At 32.3% G+C, this 24,256-nt stretch overlaps 1 protein-coding gene across 1 annotated transcript in view; it reads left to right on the top strand.

Annotated features, from left to right (window-relative positions):
- Positions 1-23,703, top strand: part of TMEM64 (transmembrane protein 64) — a 33,301-nt gene extending 9,598 nt beyond the window's left edge. The window contains exons 2-3 of the mRNA XM_051970822.1: positions 11,686-11,841; positions 21,279-23,703. Coding sequence (XP_051826782.1) covers positions 11,686-11,841; positions 21,279-21,470 — 348 coding nt within the window. The 3' untranslated portion in view covers positions 21,471-23,703. The remainder of the gene's footprint in view (positions 1-11,685; positions 11,842-21,278) is intronic.
- The last annotated feature ends 553 nt before the right edge of the window (positions 23,704-24,256 follow it).

Raw genomic sequence — 24,256 nt, 5'->3', positions numbered from 1 at the left:
TTTCTTTCTTTCTTTCTTTCTTTCTTTCTTTCTTTCTTTCTTTCTTTCTTTCTTTTCTTAAATTCTTTCTACTGAATCTGTTTTCCAAGTCAGTTACTTTTCCAATGAGACATTTTGCATTTTTTTTCATTCTTTTGATTTTGTTTGATTAGTTTTTGATGTCTCATAGTCATTAGCTTCCATTTGCTTGATTCTAATTTTTAAGAATATATTTTCTTTGGTAAAATTTTCTACCTCCTTTTTTCATTTTGCCAATTCTTCTAAATGAGTTGTTTTCTTCAGTGGATTTTTTTTCCTATTTTATTTTTTTAAGGAATTATTTTCTTGTAAATTTTTGTCTTTCATTTTCCAATCTATTTATTCTTTTTTCATAATTCTCTTGCATAGCTCTCATTCCCTTCCCCCCCCTCCAATTTTCCTTCTTTCCTTTCTTTTATCTTATCTGATTTTTAAAATTCTTCTTAAACTCTTCTAAGAGGACTTTTCATATTCCCCTTGAGACTTCATTGTGTTTTGATCTTCCCTGTTGCCATAATAGTTTTCTATGATCAGGGCTTTCATTGCTTTTTGCTCATTTTGAAAAGTTGAGCTCCAAGGGGTACTGTCCCAAGTTTCTTACCCCAGGAGCCAAGGGGGGCCTGGTCACTGGTGTCTCTAGAGCTGGAGACTTGCACACTGTGCTAGGTGATTCAGCCTCCTCAAGCCTGTTGTGCCCGGAGTTTCAGGGCTGGCAGTTTGTTTGCTGCACTAGACCTGGAGGCCTCACAACTAGGCTGCTGTTCCACTTGTTTGTTGAGCCAGATCTGTGGGTCTTCTGTTCCTGATCCGTACTGTGGCAGAGAGCCTCCAATTGGCTTGCCTGGGCATCACCTGCATTAGCCTGCACGTTCCTCTTTCTTAAGTGAAACATCTCTTTGCTGAAGTCTTTCTAAGTTGCCTTGTGCTGGAAAGTTATTTTAACTCCATCTTTTTGTGGATTCTTTTGTTCCAAAATTCTTAGAGGCTTGATTTAACATTGTTTTCTAGAGAAATTGGGGAGAGCACACACAACTTCCTGGCTTCTCTTTTCTATCTTGGCTCCTTTATGAACTTTTAATAATGTCACTTTATAGTTGTACATTGCATTATGCTTTTCAAAACACTTGAACTTAAGGGTCTTGCTATCTAAGTATTTAGGTGTTCTATGTAAAATGAACTAAGTTTCTTAAAATGAGTAAACCCACTTTTACAATTGTACAAAGTTTTTAACTAGAGGTGCTTACAAATCATTCTGTTGCTTTTTTGTGTGTCCTAAAAGATAACAGGCTGTAACTTCAGTGACTCATTGAACAGTGAGAGATCTAAAGATAGAGATTTCTCTGCTGAAAATTTTCTCTTGCCAGCTGCCTAAATATCATATTCATAAATGAAACAGGATGTTTCTCCTGTGGAAAATTAAATAGTTTTATGGAGTTATTGACTATGATTGTTAGGTTCTACTTGTTCTCATGTAAAGCGGTGAATCAATTCCTTATGACTTGGATGAGTGTATGGAATGGAAAAATATTTATTGAGAATTTAATATATTCTTACTGTGTATATTATCTTATGACAGTGAACAGTAATCTACATTTTATCTTTCCTTTACAACCTTCATTTGAGAAACTTTGATCATTGTATCAACTCCAGTGGAGTAGATTTTATTCCTTATGATGAGGATTGTACAGTATATGAGAGACATAACCTGTGCTGCAATTCCAGTGTTTTTGTTCCAGTAGATTCTAAATTCAGGGATGTTTTCCCTGGAAAATCCTAGGTTCAGGGATGTTTTCATGATAAAATGGATCTGTGGTTTAACCATATAAAGATTGGCTCCATTAACACAATAAACATTTGTTGAATACCTACCATTATATAGATACCAGCTTCTCCATGTCTTTGGTTATCTTGTGCAATTTTTCCCTATATTCTTTTGCCAATCCACCTAACTCAATAGATTAAAAAAAAAGAGAGAGAGATTATCATAGTAACTTATTCAGTTTATCTCTGACTTTACTTGTTTATGAGCAGCCTTCTTTCTTTCATAGCCATGTATACTTCCAAAAAACATTTAAAAAATTGTACACAAGAATTTTTCATTGATAACATGCTACAGACTGTACCTATTTGTGATTTTGAGGTTACTTGTGGTTTTTAGTAGTGTGTAGTTTGACATCATTGAAAGCTTGGTTTACCACGCTCAACCACGATTCAGTCAATCTCTAGGTCTAAGCCACTAAGATTGCTTGTTTAATATCAATATATTGATAGACTAACCCAACCAACTTATTCTAACTTCATGTACTATTATGAGTAAGCATTTTCATTCATTCTGTGTGATGACTGCGTATTTTAAAATCAGCCGAAGTCAGGAATTCAGGTTAAAGGAAAATCTTCAATCTTTATTCTTTTTGAGGTGAAGGGGTATTAGCAATGTGAACAGTTGCAACAAGACTCCAGCCAGCAGTCTCTTTCCGCTTCTCTCTCTGCCCCTCTGCCTCTACCCAGCAATATTGTTATTTCCTATACAACACATCAGGACTTGCACAAAGAGTGGGCAGGGCCATTCTTTCTCCAAGCATATATATTAATAGAGTATGGTCCAATTACTATTTAGCCTCACGTCCTTGGGACCTCAGTGCATCAACTCGAGCTTCAGCCCATTACAATTCTATTTTGAGTTTATTTGGCATTGTTACAAGTTTTGCTAAGAAACTTATAGTAGTTTCCTAAGGCTTCAATTAGAGACAAATATTGCCTCTTTTAGAAGAGGGCTTTTTACTTTGATCGTCCAGAGGACAGCATTCAAAATAATGAGTAGAAATTATGGAGAGGCAAATTTCACATGATATTCAACATGATAGAAACATGTTAAAAATCAGAACTATCCAAAAGTAGAAGTACCTTGGGAGATGCAACAAATTTCTTCACTCCATGTTTTCAAGCAAAGTCTCAGCAGAGGAGAAATTATTTAAGTACAAATTGGGCTCAATCATCTCTGTAGTTCTTATAAACTATGAGGTTTTATGATAGTATAATATATTGTCTTTTTCTGGAACATTTGGTAGTTGTCAGCATCAATGACATAATCTTCTTTTATTTTAGTTTTACTTAGAGTATCTCCCCAGACTGATGAACACTTGAAGAAAATATCATTTTGTATTTTACATCTTATTTCAAATCATTGATCATTGAACATCATTGAAGATCATTGAACACGGTTATTTACTTGTTTCCATCCACCATAGAAGCTGATATGATTTGATATAATATTGAGATGAGATTTAAAGCATGGATTATGTTCTAATGAGTCAAGTACTTTTAAAAATGAATAATATAGTGGAGTACAATTGTGTTTATGCTTTTCACCGACTAATGTTACTTTCAAGATATAGTCTGTTTTAGTAGTCTATGAGAGTTCACTCTTTTCCTTTTAATTAAAAATATTTTTGATTATTCTTAGGATGTTCTTAGACTTTACTAAAATGAGAAAGTAGTCATATAGTTCTGTCTTGAGTCACTTATTGAAGGTGCTATCTCTAAAAATCTTAGTCTTTGGGATCTTGAAAATTGATCTCTAGGTATTTTAAAATTATATTACCTTTAACAATATATTCTTCTGCATTTGTTTATTTTTCAGTACCATTTTCATTTTCTTATGTCATGTATTGGATAATGAGGTGGTAGAGGCCTAGTGTTTTGTTTTACTAGTGATAATCATTATAAAATGTCTTTTTGTGGCATTTTGCATTGGGATGGTGGGTTGGTAGACAATGTTTAAGAAAGTTGTAAAGGAGATAAGAGGCAGGCTTTGTAAAGGCTTTGAATGTCTAACAGAATGTAAAAATTGATTCTAGAGATGAAATGGAACTACTAGAGTTTATTGAATTAGGAGATGACATTGTTAGAACTTGTGTTTCTGGAATATCAGTTTGATAGCTGAGGGGAGGATGAAGAAAAACAGGAGGTGATTGAAATCAGGAAGACTTATTACCAGGCTATTGCTGTAATCCAGAATGGGTTGAAGAGATCCTGTAGTAGGGTGGCAGCAATGTCAGGAGAGAAGGAAGCATATGTAATAGAAAGTGTGAAGGTAGAATTGAGAGGTTGTGGTAATTGTTTAGACATGGGGGCCACAAGAGAGTGAGGAGTTGGGGATGACATGTTGGTTGTAAGCATGGTTGACTGTTATTCTCTGATTTCATTTACAATTTGGGAGTATTGTAGAGTGGAATTCTGTTTGGATATAGGTTGAACTAGATAAACTCTAGTTTCTTCTGACTTGAAGTTTCTTTAATTGTATTTTCAAGATGATCTAGCTTGATCTTATCATGCCAAGATTTTACAAATTTATTTCTTCATAATTGCTTCTCAGTTTTGAGATGATATTGCTCAGTTTTTTCTCCTCCTTAATGCTGATTTTTTGTTTTTTGTTTTTTTTTACAATTAAGCTTGTGTTATTGATATCATTGTTGGCCATTTTGTGAAGGTGAAGTGCTTGCTGGCTAAGGTTTCCATGTCCTTTTGGTTTCCTTTTGACCCTTTTGCATCAATTAAACTTCTCTAAGAAGTAATAATAGTGTCTTTACTTTTATCCTTTTCATTTTTTAAGAATTGTCATGCTATTTAAATAGCTCCTGTTAGATAATCTGCAGTCATATAGTATTTTTTCTGTATACTTGTTTTACAACTGTATATTTACAGATGTATATATCTGTATACTTATTTTAAATTATTTTATTTTCTCTTACTAATTAAATATCTGATTGCATACAAGCATCTGATTCAGAAGTGACTTCTTTATCTATAGCTTTTTAAGATAGTTTTTAAATAATGTAATTCTATACTTGATATCCAACACCTTCTGATTCCCTTCTTAGAAGTTAATGTTCATCATGGAATGATAACTTTCTAGATTCTAAACCATATTTTCCAGCATAATATATAATTTTTGCCTGCAAAAAAAATTGATGATAGTATTTAGCACTAGAAGTAGAAATGACCTAATTTAGCTTGCCATATTATATTTCAGTGTCTTGAAGAACAGAGAGCATGATCAGGTAGGTATTCTAAGAAATTGTTTAACATTTTGTGCATCATAAAAATCAATTCTGCCAACTACCTTTTCAGGGAGTAAATTGAAAAATATTCTTCATTCTACCTCTCTATATTTTTTTACTTGTTTTTCTGACATATAGCAGTATACCTCTTCTCCGAATAGGGTTTTTAAATGTATAAAATAATTTTTCCTTCTGTTTGACTTGATGATTTAATCAGCTCCCACAATTTCTTTTATTCATTCATTCATTCATTCACTCATTTATTTATTTATTTATTGGGGTTTGTTTATTTATTTATTTATTTTTGCTGAGGCAATTGGGGTTAAGGGACTTGCCCAGGATCACAGAGCTAGGAAGTGCTAAGTGTCTGAGATCAGATTTGAACTCAGGTCTTCCTGACTTTAGGGTTAGTGCTCAATCCACTGCACCACCTAGCTGCCCCTAGCTCCCACAATTTCAGTTATTATTTCTGTGGGTGTTTCTCAGATCTATTTATCTTCCTATGACCTTTATCTTGACGTCCAGTTTCACATCTCCTACTGCTTGATATTTTAAATTGGATGTCCCATAGATGTCTTAAATTCATCATGTCTAAAACTGAATTAAATCATCTCCTAACTTCTGCATTACAGTCAAGGATAACCCTGTCTTTTCAGTCACCTAGGCTAACAAGAAGGTATTATCGTCTATTCTTCACTCTCATCCCTCTCATGTGTAACTAGTGCCAATTTCTCTCAATTCTACCTTTTATAATGTTTTATACCTTATTTCCCTCTAACATTGTTATCATTCAGGTACAAGTCCTCATTTCCTTATGATTGGACTATTATAGAAGCTTTCTGGCTGGTCTCTCTGTCTCGTCTTTATTTCTGTCCATCCTACATTTAGTTGCCAAATTGATCTTCTAAACCAAAAGTTAGATTGTGTTATTCCCCCATTCAGTATATTCCAACGGCTCCCTTTAATCTTTAGAAACAAATATAAAATTCTCTGTTTAGCATTCAAAATCTGTTATAACATCTCCTTCCTGACTTTCCCAACTCCTATACTCCCCTCCCTGTACTTGGCAATGTAGTAGTGATACTATCTTCAATGGCTACTTTTCACACATGATACTCCCATCTTTCCATCCTTGTATTTTCATTGACTGGCCCTGGTTCCTGGAATCCTCTTCTTTTTCTTGTAGATTCTCTAGCTTCTTTCAAATTCCATCTAAAATCCTGCCCTAAGCTTTCCTGAGTCTGCTCTTCATTTTAATTCCTGCTACGTGATTACTTTAAGTTTGTCCTATTTTTCAGAATTTAAACTTTTATTAGTTTTCATAATTCTTTGTATAATATCTTCCATTGAACTTCTTGAGAGCAGTAACTATTTTCTTTTTGATCTTTCATGTTAGAAAAAGGCAAACTTTTTCTTTATCACCAGCATTTATTATAGTGCTTAACAAATACTAAGTGGTTAATAAATGCTTTTTGAATGAATACAAAGGAAACCAATTATGTTGAAATGTAATTCTCTATATACACACACATACATATACATATATATATACACATATACACATATATTTTTTAAATTCAGGAATAGTAGGTTAAGAACCTCTAAATCAGGTTAAATATTTAATTTGGGCTTTAAAGGATGGATAAGAATTCAACAGATCAAATTGGAGAGGGGGAGAAGGAGAGAGGGCTTGAGATTTAGGAAAACAATGTAAGCAAGGTCACAGAATCAAAGGAGTATATTCAAGAAATAATAATTGAATTTTACTTAATCAAGAAAAGAATGGAAGAGAGAAATAATGAGTGGAAAAATAGAATAGTACCAAGTATCATTACCAGGAAAAAACTGATCAAATGTAAAAATAATATATGTAGGAAGGAGCTAGATTATAACAGGCTTTGATTACTAGGATGTTGCTGAAGATTTTTCAGTAGTGAAATGACATGACATGACTAAATCTCTAAATAACAAATCCTGGAAAACAAATGCTGGAAACGGCTTGTGAGAAAAAATTGGGGATGGATGATTGAACTTGGAAAACCTTTAGGTGATTGTTACTGTAGTCTATGCCATTGATAATAACGAGTACTTGGTTGAAATATGAAAAGACGAGACAGTTCCAGCAGTTGGGTTGATTGGATTTGATGACTGGATATGGCATGTGAGAGATATGGAGAAATGAAAGATAATCCAAGGCTATGAATGTGGGAAATTAATTATATTAATTATGAGGTACCAAAGGGCTATCTAAATGGAGAGATACTTTAGTTGAAGATGGAAGAAGAGATGGACACATAGTGGTATAAAAATGAGGATGCCAAGTGAAAAAGTATAGCAGCCAAATTATCCCTTGTATTTATAAAATCCGGAAGATTATGAAGATTTTGCAAAAAAGAAGTTCGAGAAATAAATGTTTCTGAAACCAAGGGAAGAGAGAGTATACAGTACAAAACAGTAATCTCTCATGTTAGAAATTTCAGAGTACTTAAGAAGTATGAGAAACAAAAAAATTGGTCAAATAAGTCATTAAAGAAGGACTTAACTTTTGATAGGCAATAGGATTATGGATTACATCATGATTATGGAAAACAGATTACAGTTGAAGAAAGAGTGGTTATTGATAAAATTTAATATAGATAGCTTTCCCCAAGTTTAGCAGTGAGGTAGAGAAGAGAGATTAAACAGTAGCTTAATGAAAAGCTTAAAAGTAATTTCCAAAATGGGAAATAGTCCCCTCTATTTTGCTGTGTTTTCAATATATGAGGTCTTGTGTTTAATTTCATACTCTACATTTTTCTTCTTTCTTTTTTACACAATTTATTATTTAACTTAAAAAAAAAATTTGTGTTCTAGATTCTCTCTTTCTCTATCCTAATGAGAAATCATTAGGCAAGCAATATGATATCAGTGATACATGTGAAATCATGCAAAACATTTCCATATGATTCATGTTATTAAAAAAATAAAAATAAAGAATATAACCAATGCTATGCTTTAATTTGCACTTGGAATTTATTATTTCTCTCTCTGGAGGTGGATAATATTTTTCACCATTTTCAAGTCCTTTGGAATTGTTTTGGATAATTATATTGATAAGAATAGCAGACTCTTTCACAATTGATTTGATTTACAGTTGCTATTATTGAGTACAGTGATCTTTTTTGTTTATTTCACTGCATCAATTAATTTAGGTTTTACAAGGTTTTTCTGACACCATCCTGCCTATCATTTTTTAAAATAACTTTTTATTGACAGAACCCATGCCAGGATAATTTTTTACAACATTATCCCTTGTACTCACTTCTGTTCCGATTTTTCCTTTCCCTCCCTCCACCCCCTCCCCCAGATGGCAAGCAGTTCTTCTATACATGTTAAATATGTCACCGTATATCCTAGATACAATATATGTGTGCAGAACCGAACAGTTTTCTTGTTGCACAGGGAGAATTGGATTCAGAAGGTAGAAATAACCCGGGAAGAAAAACAAAAATGCAAACAGTTTACATTCATTTCCCAGTATTCTTTCTTTGGGTGTAGCTGCTTCTGTCCATCATTGATCAATTGAAACTGAGTTAGATCTCTTTGTCAAAGAAATCCACTTCCATCAGAATACATCCTCATACAGTATTGTTGCTGAAGTATATAATGATCTCCTGGTTCTGCTCATTTCAGTTAGCATCAGTTCATGTAAGTCTTTCCAAGTCTCTCTGTATTCATCCTGCTGGTCATTTCTTACTGAACAATAATATTCCATAACATTCATATACCACAATTTACTCAACCATTCTCCAATTGATGCTGCCTAGCATTTTTTATAGTACAATAGTTTTCTGTCATAGTCATATATCATATGTTGTTCAGCCATTCCCCAAATGAAAGGTATCCCCTTAGTTTCTAATTCTTTCTATCACAAAAAGAGATGCTATTATTATCTTTGTATGTAGTGATACTTTTTCTTTTTGCTGGGTCAAAGTATATACACAATTGTGTAACCCTTTGGACATATTCCAGTTGTTTTCTAGAATGACCAGTTCACAACTCAACCAGTAATGCATCAGTGTCCTTACTTTTCCATATTTTCTCCAGCATTTGTCCTTGCTTTTTTCTGTCATCTTAGTCAATCTGACATATGAAGTAGTACCTCAGAGTTGTTTTAATTTGCATTTCTCTAATCATTAGAACTTTTTTTTCATATTCTTTGACCACTTATCAATTGGGGAATGATGCTTATTTTTTATAAATTTGACTTAGTTCCCTGTTTATTTGAGAAATGAAGCCTTTATCAGAGAAACTTGGCTGCAAAAATTCTTGCCTGGTTTTCTGCTGTTCATCTAATTTTACATGCAGTATTTTTGTTTTTGTCAAAACTTTTACATTTCAGGTAATAAAAATTATTCATTAAACTTCCTGTGATCATCCTCTATTTCTTGTTTGGTTGTAAAATCTTCCTTTATCTGTAGGTCTGATAGATCTATTTTTCTATGCCCCTTTAATTTGTATATATTACCCTTTGTGTCAAAATCATGTACTCATTTTGATCTTATCTTGGTAAAAACTTGCTCTACGCCTAGTTTCTGCCAAATTGTTTTCTAGTTTCCCTAGCAACTTTTGTCAAATTGTGGGTTCTTGCTCTAAAAATTGGGTCTTTGGGTTTCTCAAATACTATAGGTCACTATGGTCATTTATTACTTTGTATTTGTGTTCTATTGACAAACTATACCAACTAAAGAGGCAGTGAGTGAGGGATGGTGAGAAGATCAGAAACTGTTACAATATTAGTTAAAGGGCCTGAGTGAAGAAAAGGCTTATAGGGAAACTGATCTTCCCCTCCCCTTCCAGATATTATGGAAGAAAAATTAGATTTCTTTTAGCTTAGCATAACAATGTAGAACTGATAACAGCCATATTGTTTCAGAGAGCTGTATTTTAGGTGGAAATACATGATAGAAATTTTCCCAAGTGAAGTGGGCTCCTTCATTAGGTATTAAAGTTCTCAGCATTTATGTTAAAGAGCTTTTTGTTCTGTTATGGATAAATTTATATTGAAAAATCATTCCAATTTAGATTCTGGGATTTTCTAGTTGGTCATGGCATTCTCTTATATCTCAAATGCATTCCTTTGTATAGCTTTAGTGAAATTAATACTTATATAAACTGATTCCTATGAAACCTTCCTAGATCAATTAACATTATTTTCCCCATCTTCATCTTTACATATCACTTTTAAAAATATATTTTATATACTTTTGACCTACTTTGCATTCCTTTTTTTAAAAATGTGTTTTAATCTCTCTTCTAGGTTGCTTGATAAATGGTCCTCATCATTTTACATTTTACATTAGTTGCAGTGAATGGTGGCTACCCAAAATTGAAGACTCTTGTATTTTTATCCATTCCAAGGCACAATATGTCTAATTTTTTTTTTTCACTTGATGAAACCTGGTAATCTGGGATATCTGGCCTTGAGACAGCAGATATTTAGTCTTTTGGAGATGTGTTATTTTTGGAAAGAGCTCAGCTTAAATCACCTTAGAAAAATTTGATAGGCTATATGTTTAGGAGAAGGAATGTGAGCACACACTTCATATTAAATTATGCAGGGTGTTATTTTCATTCATCTAGTAAACATTTTAACTATAAGGATCAATTCTTAGGTGAAGTCCGAACAATAGGGCCAATTCATTTTTAGTGATTAGAAGAAATGAGATTTTAAGAAATATTTCATATTAAGTTTTTCAAAAGAGAAAGTTATACAAACTATAGAGGATGAGGGGGAAAAAAGATTCTTTTGGTCAGCCGATCAAATTTAAAGGTTCAACAGTTATTCCTTGATTGTCATTCTTATGTTATGATATTTACTGAAGAGTTTGTTTTTACTGTTGGAAATCTATTGTAAATATTATTCAATTGGATATTGTTGGTTTGATAGATGAATGCTAACTATATGTTGTAATCACTTCTGTTGTGTTAGCTATAAATTTGCTTGTTGATATTTTAGAATTTTAAAACATCAATTTTTTAATCTGATTTTTTATGTTATAACTTTTAGTATTAAATGATATACAGCCTAATAACATTTGTATTCCTTTTATTTGGATTACATTGCTTTTTTGTAACAATGTACATAAGTTTTATTTTAAAATTTAATCGTTAATTGAGAGGCAGTGTTACCTAGTGAATAGGCAGCTGGTCTAGAAAAAGAGGTGGGTTCAAATTTTACTTCTGACAAAAAAAGGCTGTATAACTCTGGATATTTTACTTATTTAAACTTTTACTTTAAATATAAACTTTATACTTAAAATTTCCAAGAGTAGAAATTGTGAAGATGCTGATATACATTGTTAAAGGAAGTTACTCACCAGCGTATGCTACCTGATTTTCTAATTATTTAAACTTAGATATTTATAATAGTTTTATTGGAAACATGAAGATGGTTAGAGTTTAAATGAATAGCAAAGTTTTTGTATATTTTATACAACCACTGTTTTTTTTTTAAGAAACCAAATATTTTTACATGAAGATATTTTAATTTATCTTAGAGAAAAGTTTTTATTCAATCAAAATGATATTAAGTAATGCATTCCTCCTTTTTAATCTACTATTTTAGATTACAGACCTTTCATTACCCAACTATTTGATGGCATCTTCAGTTGGACTGCTTCCTACACAGCTCCTAAATTCTTATTTGGGTACCACCTTACGTACAATGGAAGATGTTATTGCAGAGCAGAGTTTTAGTGGCTATTTTGTTTTTTGTTTACAGGTAAGTTGGGGTGAATAATTGATCTTTTTAGTATTGATTTTTTAAAAATTTGGCACTTTGATAAAAATGATTTGACAGATTTTCCCCTTTGCTTTTTGCTTGGGTAATGCTGCTTTAATTGAAATCATATTTAAACCTCATATAATACATATATTTTATATGTGCTTCTAGAATATCTCAACAAATTCCTTGAGGATAAAAACGAAAAACAAAAGATCAAAGTTGGATGTTGATGGAGTTCTATTTACATTTGTATTTTCTTATAAGTCTTGGGAAGCATCACAATATTCATTGTATGTAATGTATTTCAGTCCATTTCCAGTTGGAGTTCTGGCATGGGTATGCAACTAGTTTGGAATCTTTAGAACAATTTTCATTCCATAAATTATGGTGATACTGATTTTTTTTGGAGAATATGGGGGAAGAAGAGTGGTAGTGGTAATGCTAAGAAATTCCTCCAAATGTGGAAATTATTTCTTTCAATGTAGATCTGTAGTTGATCTGCATTTTAGTCTTAGTTGACTGGAGAGGCTAAGTGATTTGATCATGGTCACACTTCTAGTATGTGACGGAGAAGCAAAATTTGAACCCATATCTTGTTGACTTAAAGGTAGGTTATCCATACCTCTATTCACTGCCTTTGATAGTATCATTAAATAAATAAAATAACAGTATTTTAATTTAACTTTATTGCAATTCATTGTCAATGAACAGCACAAGTAAATTTAACTATCTTTAAGTTGCACACAGAAAGAGTTCGTCAGAAAGTCATTTGATGATGATACTTGTATTTCCTGAGGCTCATCCAAACTGAATAGTTGATAGGATAAGCTAATAAAACTGTCGCAGTAACTTTTAAATGACATTTTTAGATTTGTAGAAGCAACAACTAAGTGGCTTTGACATAGACATCAATTGAACAGAAGAAACAATAATTGAAAATTTATAGTTGGTACTAAGCTTTATAAATTCTGGGTATTATATTGATATCAGAAATTGTGATAATTAAGTTTGGAGCCAGTTAATTTGTGCTTCTGATATAAAAGAAGGTCTTGGGATATTTACATTTGTATATTAATTAAAACTTTAATTAAAATGATGTGTTAATTTTGTAAGAAATTCTTGTTATTGAAACAGGAATTTTTCTCTTTGTTATATAGTTATTTGAGTATCATAATTTTCTGCAGAATTTGATTTCATTTAAGCAAAATGAGACTAGGATTAGAGTTTGTCATTATGTGATTTGATATATTCTACTAGAATTTACATACATGGAAAACAAATCCTCATGAATTGTATTTTCTACATATCTACAATTTAATATTAGTTGATCATGTCTTTGAGATCCTACAAGATTTAGAAATACCTTCTGAATCATAAAAAAATTCAATTATGTTTAGAATTATATATTGTTCAACCTTAAAAAGATTACTAAACCATCTATAACTTATTCTCTGGTCAGACTTTTTCATTCTTTATTGGCTGACAATTCTTGTAGTAATTGTAAATTAGAATTTATTTGTTGCATTTCTATTCAGGCTTATTCAATGGAGCTATAACAGCTTGAAAGGATTGATGTTCATTATTTGTAAAGAGTTGTGGTTTCCTAAAATATCAGAAGCTGATTTCTCTATTTTTTCCTCTTTAAATGAAAACTGGCAGACTTTAGATGAGGGAGGTAATTAAAATGTTAAGTTTCCTTAGAAATCATCCAAGGTGGATACCAAGGCAGGAAAAAACCCAAAAAAACAAAAAACACTTGAAGGTTTCAGTGGAAATGGAAGTTCAGACTTAGTCCAAATATTCAAAGAGAAACTTAACGAATATTTATTCATTGAATCAAGTAAAGCATTTTGATTCTAAAAAAAATTTTTTTTTCTTCCCCCAGGACTTAGTATTCTCTCAGTCTTCTGCTATAGTTCATCACTCATCACTGTAAACATTCAAAATGCCTCTGAGGTATAATTGCTGTTTACCTTTTTTTTATCTCATTAAGAGGTATAATTGAAACAAGTTTTCAGTTTTTATTCTTTGCTGCCTTGAAAGGGCTGCAGCAAATTACAGACCACAGGTGTGTGGTTTGAAGAGTAAACTTTACTTCTCCTTACTTAGTACCTGAAATTAGAGTTTGTTAGAACTATTATTTGCATAATTCTTAGAGAATTCACTAGATAACATATAAAGCAGAAAATAAGGCTTCATAAAAATTCTGCTATACAAATAATTAAATGTTATCCAATTCCTGACAGGCATTACAATGCTTTCTTACTAATATTATTCTTCAAAATAGTAAGACTCTTGTATCCTTTGTGGCAGAAAAGAGAAGTCAAATCCAAGAGTCATATCAGTCAACAAACATTTAAGTGCCAAATATGTGCTAGGCACTGTTAAGCAATGGGGATGCAAAGAAAGGTAAAAGACAGTTCTTGCTCTCAAGAAGCTCACAGTGGGGGAGACAGCACAAAAACAAATCTTGTGAAGAAAGATATATATGGGATAAAGTGGAGATCATCACTAGAGGAAAGGCACTAGAATTAAGGGGATCAGAAAAGTCTTCTCACAGAAGATGATATTTTATTTGGTACTTGAAAGAAGCCAGGAGGCAGAGATGAGGAGGGAAAGTATTTCAAGTATGAGCAACAACCAGTAAAAATTACTGTAGTCTGGAAACGGAAAGTCAGTGTCACTGCATGTTAAAGTGTAAGAAGACTTGAGTGGAGGGAGGGAATGGAGCAACTTGTGAAGAATTTCAAATACCAAGAAGAAAATTATGTATTTGATTTGGAAAGTGATAAGAAGCCTCTGGAGTTTATTGAATTGACTGGTTACATGGTCAGATCTGTGCTTTAGGAAAATTAATTTGTCAGCTGGGTATAGGATGGACTAGAATGGGGAGAAATTTGAGGAAAGAAAACCAGAAAACTCATTACTGAGGAGTATCAGGATCACATAAGATTTAGTGACTGCTATAATGGAACAGAGAATAAGAATATGATACTTAAAAAGGCAAAAGATACTGTTATATAATTGAGTTAACATTGTTTTTTTCAATTATAGCTGATCCTTCTTGACCCCATGGACCATTGCATTCCAGATAACTTTGTCCTCCACTATCTCCTGAAGTCTGTCTAAGCTTATGTTCATTGCTTATCCATTTCATCCTCTGCTGTTCCCTTCTTATTTTGCTTTCAGTCTTTCCCACATCAGGCTCTTTCCCAGTGAGTCCTGAATTCTTATTATTTAGCCAAAGTATATAAGCGCTAATATTTAATCTTTTAATGAATAGTCTGAATGAATTTCTTTAAATATTGACTGATTCAACCTCCTGGCTGTCCAACGGATTCTCAAAAGTGTTTTCCAGCACTATAATTCAAAAGTGCTGATCCTGCAGTCTTCAAGTAGTCCAACTGTCACAGCCAAACATTGCTCCTGGAAAAACCATTGTTTTGGATCTTTATGGACCTTTGTTGGCAAGGTGTTGTCTCTGCTTTTTAATATGCTGTCCACATTTGCCTTAAACTCTTCCTCCAAGGAACACATATTTTTTAATTTCATGGCTGCAGTCATTGTTACAATGATCTTTGAGCCTAAGAATACAAAATCTGATACTGTTTCCATTTCTTCTCCCTCTATCTGCCAGATATTGATGAGACCAATTCCAAAGATTTTAGGGTTTTTATTGTTGTTGTCATTTTGATGTTAAATTTCAAGCCAACTTTTACATTCGGCCCTTTCATCCTTAAGACTTTTTTTTTTTTTTAAACTTTCTGCCATTAGAGTGTATTGTCTCCATATCTGAGCTTGTTGATATTTTTCTGAGCAGCCTTGATTTTTGGCTTTTGATTTTTCCAACCTGGCATTTTTCATAATGTACTCTTCATATATGTTAAATAGGGTGACTATATGACCTTGTCATATTCCTTTTCCGATCTTAAATTAATTTATTGTTCCATGTTTGGTTCTAACCATTGCTTTTTGACTAATATCCATGTTTCTCTGGAGACAAGTAAGATGATCTGTTACAACCTTGTGTTTGAGGACTTGTCACATTATTGTGATCTATACAGTCAAAAGCATTAATTTAGTCACTGAAGCAGAAGTTGATATTTTTCTGGAACTTCCTTGCTTTCTCCATAATCCAGCAAATGTTGCCAATTTGATCTCTAGTTCCTCTGCCTCTTTGAAAATCAATATATATTTCTGGTTGTCCTTTGTTTACGTGTTGCTGAAGTCTAGCTTGCAGAAACTTAAGTATAACCTTAGTATGTGAAACGAGCACAATTTTTTGTAATTTGAATCTTTCTTGACATTGCTCTTTTTAGGATTGGGATGTAAACTGATCTTTTTAAGATCATTGTCCACTGTTGAATTTTCATAATTTGCTAGATTATTCAGTATAGCACTTTCACAGGATTATCTTTCAGGATTCTAAATAGCTCAACTGGAATTCTCTTACCTCCACTGGGCTTATTGTTAGCAGTGCTTTGAAAGGCCCATTTGATTTCATTGTCTAGGATGTTTGCTCTAGAGAGTTAACATGCCCAGCAAAACTGACTTAATTCTTCAAAGGAAAAAAAAAACAAAAACTAACCTTTAATGACATATAGCATTCTAGTCAGTCAATAAACATTTATAAGATCCTTTATATTCCAGGAACATAAAATATTATAATCTGTAAACACATTATCATATTGTGTAGTGTGCATTCTTTATATTTAAGAGCTTAGTGACCTGCTTCTGAGTTACCAATAAACTTTGTTTATCTATTAACCTAACTCCACATGCTTCATACTTCCCTGGGGTGGGGGAGGCTCTTTTCTTACACATGTTTCATACTTCCCTGGGGTGGGGGAGGCTCTTTTCTTAGTATTTGCCCCATTTTGGGGACTAATTCAGTCTTTACCAAATCTTCCCCGCTTGCCTATTTTTATTCTTACCCTATCTCTGGGTCATGGTGACTTCTCCACTGAATTTGCTGATTGATTGAATCATTCGAGCTACTGAGTAGTGCTTTCTAGTGCCCCCAGGTTGGGGTGCCAAAATATACTGTCCAAACTAGCTCTCTGGAGGATCTCAGGATCAGCCCGACTAGTCCCTGGTCTTTGTGGAGGAGTGAAGAAGGCAGCAGACCCATAAGAATGGTCAAAGATAATCTGTTTATTTCAAGTTCTCTCATCCTTTAAATACCTTGATATGATTACCTCATTATAGCACACTAAGTGTGTGCCAGCTAGAGAACCATTAATCACCACATCACACTGAGCAAGTGCTAACTATAAGCACCCTGCTATTGATATGAAAATGCCTCTTTTTATTGTAAGTATCCCTTGCTTCAAGTAGAACACAAGAGGTCACATTCTCTTTTACTTCTCAGGAAGAATGAGAATACCAAAGGGAGGTGGGGAGCCGAATGTGACGTTGTCAGCAGGTTCCCTCTGGGCTGAAGGATCTTATACCTTACTCAGAGTTCCCTCTCTATCTGTGGCCTTCTACAATATTGTATTTTGCAGTGTTGAAATTATATCTACATAGAGATATAATAAATAAAATATCCATTAAAATATCTACATCATATACAGATGTAATTTCTGAAAATAAACCAGTACAAAAATTGGTAGCTTGAGGAATTGCCTAATGTTCATTGTAAGCTAGCATACAAGAAAATGTTCTCCTATTATCAACACAAATATTGAGGTGTATACATTTATTTACCAGATCAATCAAAACAATACAGTTAAAAGCACAGTGGATGTCTTTTGTAGTTTATATTTCTATTAAATATAAAGGCAACTAAAAATTATCCAATTCAGAAATGTATCCAATTCAGAAAAAGAAATTCAACTCACTAGGACCATTTTAAACCATTAGAATTATAAACAGATTTCAGACTAGTGGGATAAACAACTCTTTTAATTAATTATAATTTTTAACCAAACTCCTCCTTGCCAAAATCTTAGAATCTGATTCTTGTGGAATAAGAGCCATTTAGCACCTCTTTACCCCTTAGGGACAGTTTACCTATTTGTTCCCTAATGCAGAACACAAGGACAGTAATTGACCTAGAGAAATATGTCTTCCTTAGATGAAGAGAACTAACAAGTAACTAATACTGTGTTGCTATGCTAGTGCCTTCTCCAAGGTCAGATGTATTCTTTGATTAAAACTAAATATATTTTCCCTTTGAAACAGTGTTATAATTGAAATAATACCATTATTATTATATTTAAATTATATTACACAACAAATAGAAGAAGCGCCAGACTTGGAATTAGAAGACCTGGATTTATATGTTCTATCCCAATTGGAAGTAGAGGTAATTCTTGACCCTCAGTCTCTTTGGCTCTAACGTGAAAAAATAGTATTTATACTACCTACATCACAAAATTATTATGTAGGAAGTGCTTTGTTTTTTATGTATTATTTATATTATGTATTATATTATGTATATGTAAACAAATATTATTAACCTTTTATAGAAAATGGAGACTTAAAAGCTATGAGATGGTTTTAATGAGAAAATTCAACTACTAAATGACTGAAGTTTGGAGACTGCTTTTCCCTTCTAATTCTAATTCAATGTATTTTATTTATGGCTTCCTATTCCTTGTTTTGTTTATTGTAGTTTTGTGGGTCAATTTAGAGTTGATGAAAATTTCATTTTGTTTAGCTGTAGGGATTTCTGTAAATGAGCTATTTCTCACTTCATTGTAGAAGACTAATGAAATCTTATTTGAAAATGTGGGTAGTCATCTAGTCCTATCTTTTTTTACTTAATATGGAAAATAAAGCTTTCTTACAGTATTTCTTAACAAAAACTTATTTAATACCTGCTTGAAATGTGTCCAGAGATGAGAATTCATAACTTTATAAGGTAGGTAATTCTAGTTTTGGAAATCTTTAGGAAGTTTTTTGAGGAAACATTTTCATCCCTATAATGTCTACCCATTAGTACTAGTTTTATCCTCAAAAATTAGAATAAGTATAATTCTTCTATCATAGTTCTTCAAATGTTTTAAAAGAGCCATTAACTTGCCCTTCCCCTTCAGGCCCATGTTTTCTTTTCTTTAGGTTAAATATCCCTAATTCTTTAAATTTGTCTGCTTAATAATCTGACTTTTAGATCCTATTATCCGTCTTAACAGCCCTCTTCTGGATTTACTCCATTTCGTCTTTATGGAACTTTGACTTATACGGAATATCCCAGGTTTTGTTTGACCGACACAAAATAAACCTTTCTTGACCTGATAACTGCTTCTGTCAGTACTATTTAAATATTCATTCTTTTGTTAAATGTCTTATACTCTTGTGACTCTGCATGAGTCTGTAGTTGACTAAAAGCTCTACATCTTTTCCATGTTTGTTACACTTATTAAAATACCCGTATTTTCTACCTTTTACAATTTTTTGTTATTTGTTTTGCTTGAATGAAGTTCTAATTTATTCTGTAAAATTTTATACTTCTCATTTTGATCTATTGTTTCAGGCTAGCTATCAGCATATTATGCTTAGCTTTGATAAGCATTCCTTTATTTCATCCTGATAGTTGATAAAAATGCAGGTTAGAAGAATCTGATAGCCCATTATTAGAGACACTCTAATTTGATTGATCTAAATTGACAGATGGCTCACATTTGCCTTTTTTCTTATAAAGGTATTCTAGTATAAATACTAGAAAGATCACAGACTTTAGAGTTAGAAAATCTGTATTCTTGCTTACAATTTGTATGACTTTGTGTAAATCACTGAACTTGTCTGAGACTCCTCTTTCTCATATGTAAAATGAGGAGTTTAGATGTAAAATGACTATTGTATTAGATCCTTCCAGTTCTAAATTTATGACTATAATCCAGGTTTAAATGAAGATTTTGTGACTGTGTTTATCTGGTTCAACAATCTAAAAAGGTTTTCAAAAAAGGGAAATGAAATTAGTTTGATTTGATTTCTTAGTGATTCTCATGGTTTTCAGTAATTATTTCTTTCTGGCTTGCTCACAAATACTTTAATGTAGTGGCCCAAATGTGTTCTTAAATTTTCAGATATCTCAAATAAAATTTGGTTACTTTCTTGATTTCATAGTTTTAATCCTTCTTTGAAAACTTAAACCTCCATTTTTTGTGGTTCATTACACATCTTAGATGTAGAATTTAATCTAATCTAATCATATGTCTAGCCTTCACTAATTGTGATAGCAAAATATAGTTTTAAAAAGTCTCCTCACTTATAGAAATACACCATTCCTTATAGGAAAAATTTTTTTTAGCATAGCAAAACAATTTAAATTGGAAACACTATTTCAGTAGCCGTGGATGTGCCCTAAAGCTGAGTCATGACTCCCTTCCCCCCTCGCCCCTCTTGAGTACTGTTTTGTTTGGTGATTTTGTCAGCTCCCGTTGATTGAATTATCATTTCCCTGCAGATCATTTTTAGGTCTATTGATCTTTCCTGATTCCTTCTTTCAGTCTCTCAGTCTCACAGCTCCAACCGAAAATTGGCATCTCATGCCAAAATCTGCAGAATGTATCATGTCCAAACATGAACTCCTGATTTCCCCCTCAAACTTTCCTCTCTCCCTGACTTTTCTGTTGCTGTCTCAGGCATATCTCCTGGCTTCTCTGGATTCCCTCAAGCCCTAGCTAAAATCTCAACTTCTACAAGAAGCTGCTTAACCACTCCTTATTTGCTAGTGCCTTCTCTTATGATTATCTCCAATTTTTTTCAATGTAGATATTTGTATAAAGTTGTTTGCAAGATCTCTTCCTCTTGGACTGTGAACTCCATGGATTTTTTTTTTTTAATTTGTTTTCCTTTTTTTGTTTCCCCAGCATTTTGCCCAGAGCTTGGTACATCATAGGTATTAATAAATGTTTATTGATGCATAAAACATGCATAATTTGGATAGGCAAAGGGGAGCTGTATGTTTGTCTTATTTACAATTTAAAAACAATAATTTGTGAATTGTGTTTGTACTCTCAAGGAAAGCAGCTAAGGAAAGATGAGAATATATATCAACAGCTATAACAACATGGTGAATTATACTTATTTCCTTGTAAATTGTTATGTTTTCTCATTTTATCCTCATAACAACTCTTGTAGGTAGGTGCTATTATTCTTCCCATTTTTACAGTTGAGAAACTGAGGCAAACGGATGGAGTAACTTGTTGAGGGTCATATAGCTAGTAAGTTCCTGAGGCTGGATTTGAAAGGGCCTCCTAATTCCAGGGCCAGCACACTACTGTGTCTATTCTACTGTGCCAACTACTAAGTAATAGTTCCTTTTCCCCCTTCAAAATTCTTCTGTAATAGTATTAAAAAAAAACCCACTTAAACCATTTGTTGAAAAAAATGTATTTCTCCTTTGAATTTAAGTACTTAAAAATTTTGAGTATTTTCCTTATAAGCATTATTTTCAATTCTTAATGTTTCTCTTTTATTCACAGATTGTTATAAGTATAGGCCTCATGTTTTATGTAGTACATCGAGCTCAAGTGGAATTGAATGCAGCAATTGTAGCATGTGAAATGGAACTGAAAACCTCCATTGTTAAAGGCAATAAACCAAACACCAGTGGCTCTTCATTCTTCAACAAGAGGACTCTAGCATTTTCTGGAGGTGGAATCAATATTGTCTGAGCTCAGCAAAAAATGTATATAATTATTAAGAACCTGATGTGTTGCGAAATGCCTAGAAATTACTTTAGTAATGGACAGGTTAGAAATTAAAATTAAAGTTGTATTATGGCACAACCAGCTGACCAGTTCTTAAATTGCACAATGGATTTTTTAGTTTTTAGGTGGAAGACCATTAAAGGGTAGAGTTTAAGTCTAGATGTAATTTTGACTGCACCTTTTTACCATTTATTATGCCTGTTGGGGCCTGTAGATATGCACTTTAGTGACTTTTTGTTTTGTTTTTTAAAATTATTTTATTTCTGTGTACCTTTTAAATGGAGAAATAGCCCATTATTTTTCTTCTTTTTTTTTTTTTTTTAATTTATAAATCTGTGAATAACTGTATGGATTTTTCTTATTGGTAAAAAAACCATAAAAGTATGCAATTTAGTGTACAATATTCTTGAATGTCCTTTGCTTTGGAAATATTTCTGGAACTGATAAACAGTATTTTATATATTATGGGACCATTTGGCTTCCCCTTCCCTTTTTATTTTAAAAAACAGACATTGACTTTTGGTTGAATGTATTTTTGTATATCATCAAATCATTGCAGGGCCATTTATGCATATTCACACAAGCTTATATCCTACATTGTGGGACTGAAGTGCTCTTAAGATATCTTTTTTATTTACACTGTGTAATATGCAAAGCAAAAGGGAAGCTATAGAATAGTTGATGCAGTATATGACTTCAAAAATGTTGGAATTGAAACTCATGATCTAATTGTGTTATAGTGACATATTACCCTCACAAGTTCTTTCATAAAAGGGCTGTTGCGTTGCAATTCAACTTAAAAAAATTTTTTTAAGATATCTATTTTTTCTTTTTAGTTTATAAAATATATTTAATTAGGCTTTTAAAAAAAAAAGGAGAAATTTCTCCCCTTAAAAACGCTGGAATTACTAATACTATACATATAACACAGGTGGCCTTTAAAAATAAAAGCAATGCCTTTTTTCATGTAAAATTAAGCTTTAAATAAACTTTATAGTATATTTTCCCCAGATTTCAGCTTTAAAAAATAACTATATTACTAAGTTACATGTCCAAATTTGGGGATACTTTCCTCTTTAAAGAACAAAGTTTTTTTTGGTTTGTTTATTTGTTTTTGTTTTGTTTTGGTAAGACACTCAGGAATTCTGAAATGTGAAATTGGAATAAACACGGGGTCTTGGTTCTTCATTATGTAGCCTGAATATAGTATATTCTGTATATAGCACTTACAAGTGTAGATACTATATATTGTTTTTAGACATGTTTTTATACAGTAGATATGCATTCTTACCTGTTTATCGACTTATATTTTAGCTTGATTTTGAATTTATAATTTGCTTTTTACAAAATGATTGTATATTTTTGTGTTAACTTAAAATTATGGTTTATATTATTGGCTGTGATGAGTCAACAGTCTTATGACAGTGCCTCCTTTCCTTTGGCCTTTAGGGCCAAAATTTTGCCACTGATTTAACAAACATACATTCTAAAAGAATATTTTAGAGGCAAAGATTCTAGCCTAATTCTGGGGATGCATTTAATAATTTTAATATTTTTCCTTTTCAATTTCAGTTTTACTTAATGGTCCATATGTTATATAGCTCTCCCATTTTGGATCTTATGAATGTGTAAACAAAACTGGATAGAGCTAATAGTGAAATTAAAAGACAATCAGTGCAAATGCTCCAGAAGCATACAGAATACAAAACTGGCTTCTGATTTTTATTTTCTATTTTCTTGAATCACTATTAGAAGAGAAAGTTCTTTTATGATTTGATACAAAATCGTTTAGTAAAAAGTGAGTTTATTCAACAGGTGTGAGTGACATTATGCCATAATTTATGCCCTAGTTAGACTGAGCTGGTAAAAGATTTTAACCAATTTTTTTTTGTTGGTTGTTGTTGGTTGATTTCTTTGAGTAAATAAAGGTACGATTATATTAACAATTGTTTACATTGCAAATTGTTTAAAAATTCACAAAGTATGTATTTTGAAGTGCATTTATTTACATTTTTGTAACTTGAGTAACTTCAGGTTTTTGGTAGTTTGAAATGAGTTCTTCCAGTTGCATTTTGATGGATACTTGTAATACTTGTGTACAGATTAAAGAGTAATGTACATTTAAAAAGATTTTTTTTCTGTATCCTGCCAATCATGATTTTATATAATAAATTCACTCAGATTCCTTAATGAAGAAGTAGCTTGGGTTGAAAATTCTTAAAATCTTAAATTTATTTTTCACTTCATTGTTTCTATTCTCTGCACGAATCCAGACCCTTTATATTTTATGTTGATGAACACAGCAAGATATTTTTCAAGCTCCATAGCATACAGCAAGTATGTGGAGAATAGTTAAATCAGTATTTATTACACCTGCAACCTTGGATTCAGCAAGTCATTTAATCCTGTTTGCCTCAGTTTCCTCATTTATAAAATGAGCCAAAAAAGGAAGTGCCAAACTACTCTATAATCTTTGCCAAAAAAAACCCCAAATGGGGTCATGATGAGTTAGATACAACTGAAACAACTGAAAACAACTAAACAAATTATTATATAGCAGAGTTTAATGAAAACAATTAAGAATAGTTTTTGCTTTAATCTTTAAAAAATCCCATAAGATAGGAATAGTGAAATCTTTCTTTTATTACAGTTAGCCCAGAGTTTCTAATAAGATTATGTATTTATTGGACAAACATAGTAACAGTTAAAAATTCAAGCACAAAATCTCCGAATTGATTAATGGCTACTTG

This window comes from Antechinus flavipes, chromosome 1, assembly GCF_016432865.1.
Source record: "Antechinus flavipes isolate AdamAnt ecotype Samford, QLD, Australia chromosome 1, AdamAnt_v2, whole genome shotgun sequence".
In the NCBI taxonomy this organism is placed as follows: domain Eukaryota; kingdom Metazoa; phylum Chordata; class Mammalia; order Dasyuromorphia; family Dasyuridae; genus Antechinus; species Antechinus flavipes.
This window is presented reverse-complemented; position numbering and strand designations above follow the sequence as displayed.